Raw genomic sequence first — 11546 nt, forward strand, 5'->3', positions numbered from 1 at the left:
AAAGAAGGAACAGGAGAATGGGACAGGGCCAGAGTCTCTACCCTTTTGCAGCGAATCCCTGGGTCACGGTGCATGGAAGGCAGGGCAGTAGGGATCACAGATCCTTACCCTTCGGAGCATGTCTTCGGATTTCTGCAGGTCAAAGTTTCGAGCTGCAAGAAGAGGAGGTAAATAGAAGCTCAAGGCTAGATCCAGAAAGAGCCCTTCCCTAAAAACTCATGAGGAAACAGCTAAGGTGTCCCCAGCCTTTTCCTGACACCCCAATAATACATTGAACATCTAGAAATGGTTGTTTGTGTGTTTATTTTTTGAGACAGAGTCTTGGTTCTGTTGCCCAGGCCAGAGTGCAGTGATGTGATCATAGCTTACTGTGGCCTCTGGCCCAGGTGATCCTCCTATCCCAGCCTCCTGAGTAGCTGAGACTACAGGGCCACACCACCATGCCTGGCTAATTTTTTTTAGATTTTTTTTTTTTTGGTAGAGATAGGGATCTTGCTATGTTGCCCAGGCTGGTCTTGAACTCCTGGCCTCAAGCAGTCCTCCCACCTCAGCTTCCCAAAGTGTTGGAATTACAGGCGCGAGCCTCTGTGCCTGACCTAGAAATGTTTTTTAACAAGTTAAGGATCTTTAATCCTCTAGAAGACTGGAGAGCCCTTGATTTCAGTTTCCAGTCTTCCTACAACCTTCTGGAGGCCAATCTAGCCTGTATTTGATGTCCCTCAGGAAGCAGAGACACCCCCCCCACCACCTGCACAGTGTTAGGGGTGGTGGGGAGCATGGGGTTTGGATTCACACAGACTGGGGCTTAAAGTCTAGTGTTGCCCTTTTATTTCCTGTGAAACCTTGAGCAAGTCACTTACCTTCTCTGAGCCTTAGTTTTTTAATCAGTTAAATGAGAACACTATCTGTTTCAGTTATTCAAAGAACAACATGAGATAATGTATAGAAAGTGTTTGGCCCAATACCTGGCTCACAGTAGGTTCTCAATAAACAGTAGCTATCATGATTACCTATTTTGAAGAAATAGACACACTTTAATTGAAAACATGATGCTCTATTTTAGAAATGCTTTGACTGTTGCTCTCTGAGACCCCTGGCTCACTGAGGAATTTGTCCACTCCCAGAGCTGAAACAATATGCGGGGTCAGAGATTTTCAAATGGAAGGGATCTCAGATGCTATCCAGGCCTCCTCTGCTCTGATCATGAAACAGTTCCAGAAGTCACTCCTGGCCAGGTGTGGTGGCTCACACCTGTAATTCCAGCACTTTGGGAGACCAAGGCGGGCAGATCACTTGAGGTCAGGAGTTCAAGACCAGCCTGGGCAATATGGTGAAACCCTGTCTCTACTAAAAATACAAAAATCAGCTGGGCATGGCGGCAGGTGCCTGTAATCCCAGCTACTCAGGAGGCTGAGGCAGGAGAATTGCTTGAACCCAGGAGGCAGAGGTTGCAGTGAGCCGAGATCGCGTCATTGCACTCCAGCCTGGGGGACAACAGCAAGACTTCATCTCAAACAACAACAACAACAACAACAAACACAAAACTTAGCTAGGCGTGGTGGTGCACACCTGTAGTCCCAGCTACTCGGGAGGCTGAGGCACAAGAATCACTTGAACCCAGGAGAAGGAAGCTGCAGTAAGCCAAGATCGCACTACTGCACTCCAGCCTGGGTGACTGAGTGAGACCCTGTCTGAAAAAAAAAAAAAAAAAGAAAGAACCCCCAATGCAACAGCTCAGCCTTGATTATCTCCCATGATGGAGAGTTCATTACCACAGAAGACATTACCATTCCATTCCTCAGCAGCTTTGACTGAACCCAAATCTGCCCTGTGATGATTCCAGCCCCATCATCAGAGGTCAAACAAATACATGTTATCTCTTGTCAATGTGGCAATTCTGCAAATATTTGAAGACAAGCCACCAAGTTCACCTATGCGATCTTTGCTCTGGGCTATATATTTATTAAAATCATCTTCTGTGTCAATTCTGTCGAAGAGAACGTTCTGTGATGATGGAAATGTCCTATACCTGAGCTGCTCATTATGGTAGCCGCTAGCTGCCTGAGGCTACGGAGCAATAGAAACGTGGCAAGTGTGATTGAGGACCTGGAGTTTTAATTTAATTTAATCGTTACAGTTATATGTGGCTACAGGTGATCAAACTGAACAGGGCAGTTCTATATACTTCAGAGATTTTAAGATTTTTGCTGTACAGGTCTTGTATGTTCTAGGTTAAACTCCTGGGTATTTTATGGGCTTTGTTGCTGTTTTGAATGGTATCTGACTTTTCATTATCTTTTTTTTTTTTTTTTTTTTTTTTTGAGACAGAGTCTTACTCTGTCACCCAGGCTGGAGTGCAGATCTCAGCTCACTGCAACCTCCACCTCCCAGGTCCAGGCAATTCTCGTGCCTCAGCCTCCTGAGTAGCTGGGACTACAGGCATGCACCGCCATGCCTGGCTAATTTTTGTATTTTTATTAGCCAGGTTGGTCTTGAACTCCTAACTTCAAGCGATCTGCCTGCCTTGGCCTCCCAAAGTGCTGGGATTACAGGTGTGAGCCACCATGCCCTGCCCGCTACTGATTTTTATATCTGGCAATATTGCTGAATTTTCTCTTAAATTCTAGAGGTTTTCTGTTGATCCAGTTGGTTTTCAAGGGAGACAAGCAATTTCTCTGCAAATATTTTAACTCTTTCCTTCTAGTCTTTCTACCAATTGATATTTTTTCTTTCCATGTAACATTGGCAAAGTTCTCCAGTTCTACATTTAAACAGTAATGTTGATTGATTGATTCTTTCCTTGTTCCTGATCTTAAAGAAAATGCATCTAAAATCCTCTAATAAGTGTTAACATTTGTCAGAGGATTTTTGCTACGTAACCATTACCAAGTCAAGGAAACTCCTTTCTATCCCTAGATTGGTAAGACTTTCATTTTGTCTTATAAGTAGGATTTGAACCTTTTCAAATGCTCTATCTGCATTAATTGAGATAGCCACATAATTTCTCATTTCTAGCACTCATTAATGTTTTCAATGACACCGATAGATATTCTGTTGTTGAACTATTCTTGCACACCTAAGATAAACTTCCCTTGGTCACGCTGCATAATTATTATTATTATTATTTTTTTTTTGATGGAGTCTCGCTCTGTCGCCCAGGCTGGAGTGCAGTGGCGCGATCTCGGCTCACTGCAAGCTCCGCCTCCTGGGTTCACGCCATTCTCCTGCCTCAGCCTCCTGAGTAGCTGAGACCACAGGCACCCGCCACCATGCCCAGCTAATTTTTTTTTATATTTTTACTAGAGACGGGGTTTCACCATGTTAGCCAGGATGGTCTTGATCTCCTGACCCCATGATCTGCTCGCCTCGGCCTCCCAAAGTGCTGGGATCACAGGTGTGAGCCACCGCGCCCGGCCAGTCATGCTGCATAATTTTAATGCCTTATTGGATTCTACTACATACTATTGATTTAGACTACTATTTTTTTTTTAACTGATGGGGTTTCACCATGTTGGCCAGGCTGGTCTGGAACTCATGACCTCAGGTGATCCGCCTGCTTCGGCCTCCCAAAGTGCTGGGATTACAGGTGTGAGCCACCGCACCTGGCCTGATTTAGACTTCTTTATATCTACATTCATAAGTAAAATAGGCTGAGAATTTTCTTTTTTTAAAAATTGTATTAGCTGGGCGCAGTGGCTCCTGCCTGTAATCCCAGCACTTTGGGAGGCCAAGGCAGGCAGATCACTTGAGGTCAGGAGTTCGAGACCAGCTTGGCCAACATGGTGACACCCTGTCTCTACTAAAAATACAAAAAATTAGCTGAGTGTGGTGGCTCATGCCTGTAATTCCAGCTAGTCAGGATGCTGAGGCATGAGAATCACTTGAACCTTGGAGGTGGAGGTTGCAGTGAGCCAAACTTGTACCACTGCACTCCATCCTTGGCAATGAAGCAAGATTCTGTCTCAAAAAAATGATAATAATAAAATGAAATAAAAAAATTGTACTGATCTAGCTTTGAAATCAAACTTACTCAAACCTTATAAGGTAACTTTCACTCTCTCATAGGTTCTTAAAGAATTCGTATGAGCTAGAAATTAACTGTTTTTTTTTTTTTTTGAGACGGAGTCTCTCTCTGTTTCCCAGCCTGGAGTGTGATGGTACAATCTTGGCTCACTGCAACGTCTGCCTCCTGGGTTCAAGCGATTCTCCTGCCTCAGCCTCCCGAGTAGCTGGGATTGCAGGTGCCCACCACCATGCCTGGCTAATTTTTGTATTTTTAGTAGAGACAGGGTTTCTCCATGTTGGTCAGGCTTTTCTCGAACTCCCGACCTCAGGTGATCTGCCCGCCTCGGCCTCCCAAAGTGCTGGGATTACAGACATGAGCCACCGCGCCCGGCCAACTGGTATTAAAACTCTGGCGGAATTCATCTGTAGAACCACTGGAGTCTGAGTTTTGGGGGAGGGGAAGTTTTTGCTGCCATTTCAATTTCTCTAATATTTATTGGTCTGATGACGTTTTCTATTTCTTCTTGCTGGATTTTGGTCTTATATATTATTTTCTAGAAATGTGTCTTTCTTCACTTGGATTTTCAAATTTATTAGTGCATATTTGTTCATAATCTTCTCTTATAGGCTTAAAAAAGATTCAGTTTATAGGTGATTTTCTGTTTTGTTGTTTGTTTGCTTTTTGAGACAAGCCATCCTCCTACCTCAGCCTCCCGAATAGCTGGAACTACAAGCATGCACCAACACACCCGGCTTACTTTTGAATTTTTTGTAGAGATATGGTTTCGTCATGTTGCCCAGGCTGGTCTTGAACTCCTGGGTCAAGCAATCCTCCTGCCTCAGCCTCCCAAAGTGCCAGGATTACAGGAGTGAGCCACTGTGCCCAGCTATAGGAGATTTTTCAGTTAGGAACCAGAATGTCGTTTCTTATCCTATAAACAGTGGTTTGGGCAATGCTCATGGGATATGAGGACAGAATTTTTTTTTTTTTTTTTTTTTTTTTTTTTTTTTTAGTAACACCTACTATGCGCCAGGCTGAGGGGACCAGGGCAGGCACATCCCTACCCTGATGGAACTGGCATCAGATGAAACTAATGGAACCGACAGACAAATGTGGGATGAAGTTAAGGAAAAACAGAGGGGGTCAGGCAGAGTGGCTCATGCCTGTAATCCCCGCACTTTCAGAGGCCGAGGCGGGAGGATCATTTTGGGTCCAGGGGTTCGAGACCAGCCTGGGCAATGTAGTGAGACCCTGTGACCCTGTGTCTACAAAAAATAAAAATAAAAATAAATAAAAACAAAGGAAAAGAACTTCAGAAGGAGGGTTGGGAAAAGCCCCTCAGCATGAGGCCCGGGAGAGGGTCATCTGCCAAGCTCAGCCTCAGCAGTAGCCCTCCCCTTTGCCTGGGTCTTGGGTTAGTGAGGCCGGGACTAGCGGAGCTGATGCTGAAGTGGACAACGGGGCCATGCCAGCAGGTCCCATCACCCATGGCATGAGGTGGGAGGCATCAGGACACCCAGCCCCCTTCCCAATCTTGGATCCTTTTTCTTTCCTATGACCTGGAAGCCTAGGTATCTGCAATCCACTCCTTTATCAAGGGCACACCAAGCACCCCAAAAGCTAGGTTTTAAACCCAAAGAGATACTAAAGGAAGAGAGAGAGCTGATGCTGTATCAAGGGGCTTCAAGAAATCAACTGTCCCAACTCCTTCTTTGGTCCAGGCTGGGGGCAATGCCATATTCCCTTGTCAAAAACAAATAGAAAGTGCCACAGCCAAGGGGGCTTAAGGAGGGCAAGATGACTAAATATAATGTGGGATCCTGGATGGGATCCTGGAAGAGAAAAATGAAGGAAATCCAAATAATATACGGACTGTAGTTAATAATAATGTATCCATATTGGTTTATTAATTCTAACAAATGTACCATCATCATCATAAGAAGAAGATGTTAATAATAAGGAAAACTAGGTGCAGAGTATGTGGGAACTTTTTGCACTATATTTGCAATTTTCTGAACATCTAAAACTATTCTAAAAATTAAAGTTGTTATATATATACACACACACACGCATATATATATATACTTTTTTTTTTTTTAAGACAGAGTCTCGCTTTGTTGTGCAGTGGCATGATCTCCACTCACTGCAACCTCCACCTCCTGGGTTCAAGTGATTCTCGTGCCTCAGCCTCCTGAGTAGCTGGAACTACAGGCACGTGCCACCACACCCAGCTAATTTTTGTATTTTTGTAGAAATGGGGTTTCACTATGTTGGCCAGGCTGGTCTCGAACTCCTGGCCTCAAGTGATCTGCCCGCCTCAGCCTCCCAAAGTGCTGGGATTACAAGCGTGAACCACAGGGCCTGGCCAAAATATTGAAAAAAAACAAAAACACAAAAACAGACAGAACAAATCAGAGGAAGAATTAGTCCCTGGTAGGGACTTCCTTTTCTCAGGTACTGTGTGCATCTGCGACCTCATTTGACTCACAGCACCCTGAAGGTAGGGACCAGTATTATGCCCACTACACAGAAGAGGAAAGTGAGGTTGGGACAATGACTGGCTTGCCACGGGCACATGCTAGCACTGGAACTCAGTCACAGCTCTGCCCAATTCCAAAGCCAGCGTTTTAAACCCTGCACTGTATGTATGCTTTCCGGGCTGACTCCTGACTTCTCACTCATCTCAAGTTCAAAATCCATTCCATGAGGTGTAATGAGTTAAGATGAATTTTTCCCTAAGCTCTGGGGCAGTGTCTGTTATTATTATTTTGAGATGGGGTTTCACTCTGTCGCCTAGGCTGGAGTGCAGTGGTACAATCTCAGCTCACTGCATCCTCCACCTCCCAGGCTCAAGTGATCCTCTCACCTCAGCCTCCTGAGTAGCTGGGATTACAGGTGCTCGGCAGCTCACCCGGCTAATTTTTGTATTTTTTGTAGAGATGAGGTTTCGCCATGTTTCCCAGGCTGGTCTTGAACTCCTGAGCTCAAGAAATCTGCCTGCCTCAGCCTCCCAAAGCACTGGGACTATAAGCATGAGCCATCGCATCTGGCTTATTATTATTTTTTTAGACTGCTGCTGTAATTCCTAGAAGAAATTGCTTCTCTAGCATTCGCTAAATCCACTTCCTTAAGTGTTTGCTGGGCACCTGCTCAGTGCACTAGGGCACCTCGGTTCCTTTAGGGGACAACAGAGCCCTGTCCTCGGGGAACTGGAGGTAGACCCAAAGGCAAGTACTGAAAACAGTGCTCTGCAACATCTGCCCCAAGGGCTGGCCAGGCCAGAGGCCTGAGGACGTCCTGGCTGTTAACTGTAACCTCACCTGGACTCTGTGCCCACCTGTTGCCTCATCCTTGCTTGAAAGATGAAGAAACTGAGGCTCAGTGGGGTTTTGTGCTGTGCTCATACACAGGGGAGCTCAGATTCTAGTCAGAGCAGGCTGATTCCAGACCCAGTGTTTTTTGTTTTTTTGTTTTTTTTTTTTTTTGAGACGGAGCTTCACTCTTGATGCCCAGGCTGGAGTGCAATGGCGGGATCTCGGCTTACCGCAACCTCTGCCTCCCGGGTTCAAGCGATTCTCCTGCCTCAGCCTCCTGAGTAGCTGAGATTACAGGCATGTGCCACCACGCCAGCTAATTTTGTATTTTTAGTAGAGACAGGGTTTCCCCATGTTGGTCAGGCTGGTCTCGAACTCCCAACCTCAGGTGATCTGCCCGCCTCGGCCTCCCAAAGTGCTGGGATTACAGGTGTGAGCCACCGGGCCCGGCAAGCCTGTGTTCTTTACTACTCTACAGCTCCATTCCCTCAAAGTCTCCCACTCCTCTCCTGAGACCCTCCTTCCTTCCCTCCCTTTCTGCCTCCCCTGACCCCTGCAAGCCTCACCTCGCAGCCAGCGCAGGAGGAAGTAGTCATCAGCATTGGGCAGTATGGGCAGCAGGTCCTGGAGGTTCTCCCGGAACTGAGCGGAGGAGGATCTGATGGTCGGCGGAGCTCTCATGACCTCGGGGGCCACCAACCCCGCCCCTAACCCTTCCCACATCATCCACCAGTCAACTCCACCAGAAGACCATGCAGGGTGCTGCCCTGAACGACTTTGCCATCTGAAAATAGGGCACCCTCCAGCCCAACATAGGAAAAAGAGTTGGGTCCTTCCCAAAATTTGGGAGTGCCCTACACACTGGACTCCCATTCTACATGTCTAAGGTGGGGCCCTGGCATCCTTATTTTTAATTTTTATTTTATTATTATTTTTATATTATTATTATTATTACTATTGAAACAGGATCTCACTCTATCGCCCAAGCTGGAGCGTAGTTGCGTGATCTTGGCTCACTGCAACCCGTGCCTCCCGGGTTCAATAGATCCTCCCAGCTCAGACTCCCAAGTAGCTGGGACCACAGGCACACAAGATGCCCAGCTAATTTTTGTACTTTTTGTAGAGATGGGATCTTGCTATGTTGCCCAGGCTGGTCTCAAACTCCTTGGCTCAAACAATCCGCCCGCCTTGGCATCCCAAAGTACTGGGATCACAGGCGTGAGCCACCATGCCCGACTGACAGCCTTATTTCTACAAGGATCCCTGGGAGAGTCTGATGCAGGCCAGCTAGGTGGTTTTAGGAATGTTGTCCCTGATACTGCATCTTGAGGGTTTAGATTTAGAGGCAAGTTACCAAACCTCTCTAAGCCTCAGTTTCCTTATCTCTGAAATGGGGATAAAAATAAACTTGTGCCAATCAAAGGAGTCTGTGCACGTAAAACGCTTAGCAGGCTTGGCTCTGAGCAGGTGTCAGATATATGTGAGCACTCAGCCAGCGTGGACTGCCTGATGCCCCGGACAATGGAGGCTTTGTGGAAAAAAAACAGAGGCAGAGGTCAACAGACAGGGGCTGAAAGAGAAGCCAGGAATGCCTTATCAGGGCATCTGTTGGGTCTGAGAGAGAGGAGATCTCACTTCCCTGGGGACCAACAGAGCTGAAGGCAAAGGCTGGGTTTGAAGGTGAATCTGTGAATCCAAATTTGGGATTAGAAATATGAGGCCGGGCGCAGTGGCTCACACCTGTAATCCCAGCACTTTGGGAGGCCAAGGCGGATGGATCACAAGGTCAGGAGTTCGAGACCAGCCTGGCCAAGAGACCCGCCTGGCCAATATGGTGAAACCCCGTCTCTACTAAAAATACAAAAATTAGTCGGGTGTGGTGGCGGGCATCTGTAGCCCCAGCTACTTGGGAGGCTGAGGCAGGAGAATCGCTTGAACTCAGGAGGTGGAGGTTGCAGTGAGCCGAGATTGCGCCATTACACTCCAGCCTGGAAGACAGAGCAAGACTCCATCTCAAAAAAAAAAAAAAAAAAAAAAAAGATTACAGAGAAGCTTGGGCCCTAAGAACAAATCACAAAGAGAAGCCAAACAAACAAATGTTGCAACCTGGACATGAAAAGCAGTCTGTCTACCCAAGGCTGCCCCCGCAGCCGGATGGCAGCGCCACTCCCTCCCCCACAACCGGGGAACAAGGACCAGGGCCGGGTGGTGGAGAGCACGCAAGGTCAGAAGACTGGATTCGGCTCCTGGTCACGCAGAGATGGGCCCCTGTCTCGCGTGCTGCACGTAGCCGCCTCAACAACCGCACGCTGGACCAGAGGGCAGAACAGAGGCGCTCTCTCCAGGCTCGGTGTTCCAGTCTGTACCATGGGGGCTCCAGCCGGGTTGGGCAGTGCCAGGCTGCTCAGGGCCCCTCCTCAAGCCTCCCAGCCCGCGATGCTCCTCACCCTGGCCAGCGCTTCCTGCTGCTGGGGGCTCAGGTCCCCGACTCGGCCGCTCATGGTGCCCGCGGGCGCAGAAAGGCTCAGGGCGCAGGTCCGCCCGCCCGCCGCCGCCTGGCCTTGTATCCGCTGCCGCCTGGTTGTGCCTCCTGGGCCAGATGTCGGTCCCGCCCCGACGGGAGAGGCACTGGGCCTGCCCCGCCCCGCCCAGTTCTCTCCTCCCCTCCAGGATTTTTTGCTGCGGTCACCAAGCGCACCCTACTTGGGACAGGGACGTGACCTGCCGGGAGAGTGGCCTGGGGCAGCTGGAGGCAGCCACCTCCAGGCCTCCTTACTGCGGGGGCTCCCGCCTGTTCGCAGGTGGCAGGAAAGGGAATACACTGAGATCCTCTTTCCAGCAAAATGGAGGAAATTTTTTTTTTTAATGTTTTTTTTTTTTTGGGGCCAGGCGCGGTGGCTCACGCCTGTAATCCCAGCACTTTGGGAGGCCGAGGCGGGTGGATCACGAGGTCAGGAGGAGATCGAGACCATCCTGGCTAACACGGTGAAAACCCGTCTCTACTGAAAATACAAAAAATTAGCTGGGCGTGGTGGCGGGCGCCTGTAGTCCCAGCTACTCGGGAGGCTGAGGCAGGAGAATGGCGTGAACCCGGGCGGCGGAGCTTGCAGTGAGCCGAGATCGCGCCACTGCACTCCAGCCTGGGCGACAGAGTGAGACTCCGTCTCAAAAAAAAAAAAAATTTTTTTTTCTTTTTCTTATTTTGAATAAAATAGAGACCGGGTTTTGCTCTGCTGACCAGGCTGGTCTGGACCTCCCGGCCTCAAGCAATCCTCCAACCTCCGCCACCCAAAGTGCTGGGGATTAGGGATGTGAACCACCACACCCGGCCAACATGGAGGAATTTTTAATAAACCTGGCTCAACCCTCTAGGACCCCCAGGGCTTTTGTCTAATGACCCCCAAGCTCCTTCCCCTGACCTTGAACACAGCCTGGGACCTGTCAGTGCTCACTGACTGATAGGACAGCCTTATGTGCAAAATGGTTCCTGCCCTCAAGATGGTTGGAAGGATAAGAGGACGCACCCTGGGTCAGCAGAATGTCTGGCGTTGCCTGCTCAGTAAGTGCTGGCTGGTAGGAATATATTTCAGAATTGTGTTATTACTGAGGCTGTCACCAGAGCTGGGAGCTGCAGGGGTGGAGATCCTGGGGTGTCCCAAGTGCGGAGCTCCTGGGTGAGAGCCACAGTCTGAAGGTGGAGGCATGCAAGGTGCCAGCCGTGGACCAATGGAAGCCCTGGGCAGAGTGACAGAGGGGGCGGAGAGCCAAAAGGCCACTCTGGCTGACACAAGAGAGCCAGGCGGAGATCACTAGGAAAAGCAAGAAAAAAGTTCAGCCAGGCGCGGTGGCTCATGCTTGCAATCCTGGCACCTGGCACTTTGGGAGGCCAAGGCAGGCGGATCACTTGAGGTCAGGAGTTTGAGACCATCCTGGCCAACGTGGTGAAACCCTGTCTCTACTAAAAATACAAAAATTAGCTGGGCGTGGTCGTCCACGCCTGTAGTTCCAGCTACTCAGGAGGCTGAGGCACAAGAATTGCTTGAACCTGGGAGGTTGAGGGTGCAATGAGCCAAGATGGCACCACTGCATTCCAGCCTGGGCGACAGAGCCAGATTCTGTCTCAAAAAAAGAAACAGAAGTTGGCTGGGTGTGAATTTTCAAGAGAGGAGTAGAGGGGACGTGAAGATGAAGGAGAGAGTAAAACAGGCCACAAGACCCTGTTCCCT

The 11546-nt window shown here is 48.7% G+C and overlaps 1 protein-coding gene across 4 annotated transcripts in view; it reads right to left on the reverse strand.

Moving 5' to 3' along the window:
* The window catches only part of SEC14L4 (SEC14 like lipid binding 4), a 19419-nt gene extending 8304 nt beyond the window's left edge, over window positions 1-11115 (reverse strand). For 3 of the 4 annotated variants that reach the window (XM_034948542.3, XM_034948540.3, XM_024927149.4), the window contains exons 1-2: window positions 7887-11115; window positions 109-152 (exon numbers count right to left, since the gene is read on the reverse strand). In XM_034948542.3, the coding sequence (XP_034804433.1) occupies window positions 109-152; window positions 7887-8193 (351 nt within the window). In that variant the 5' untranslated portion in view covers window positions 8194-11115. The remainder of the gene's footprint in view (window positions 1-108; window positions 153-7886) is intronic. The other variant, XM_003812025.6, reaches the window with a different exon arrangement.
* Between the last annotated feature and the right edge of the window lie 431 nt (window positions 11116-11546).

This window comes from Pan paniscus, chromosome 23 (assembly GCF_029289425.2).
Source record: "Pan paniscus chromosome 23, NHGRI_mPanPan1-v2.0_pri, whole genome shotgun sequence".
Taxonomy (NCBI): Eukaryota; Metazoa; Chordata; class Mammalia; order Primates; family Hominidae; genus Pan; species Pan paniscus.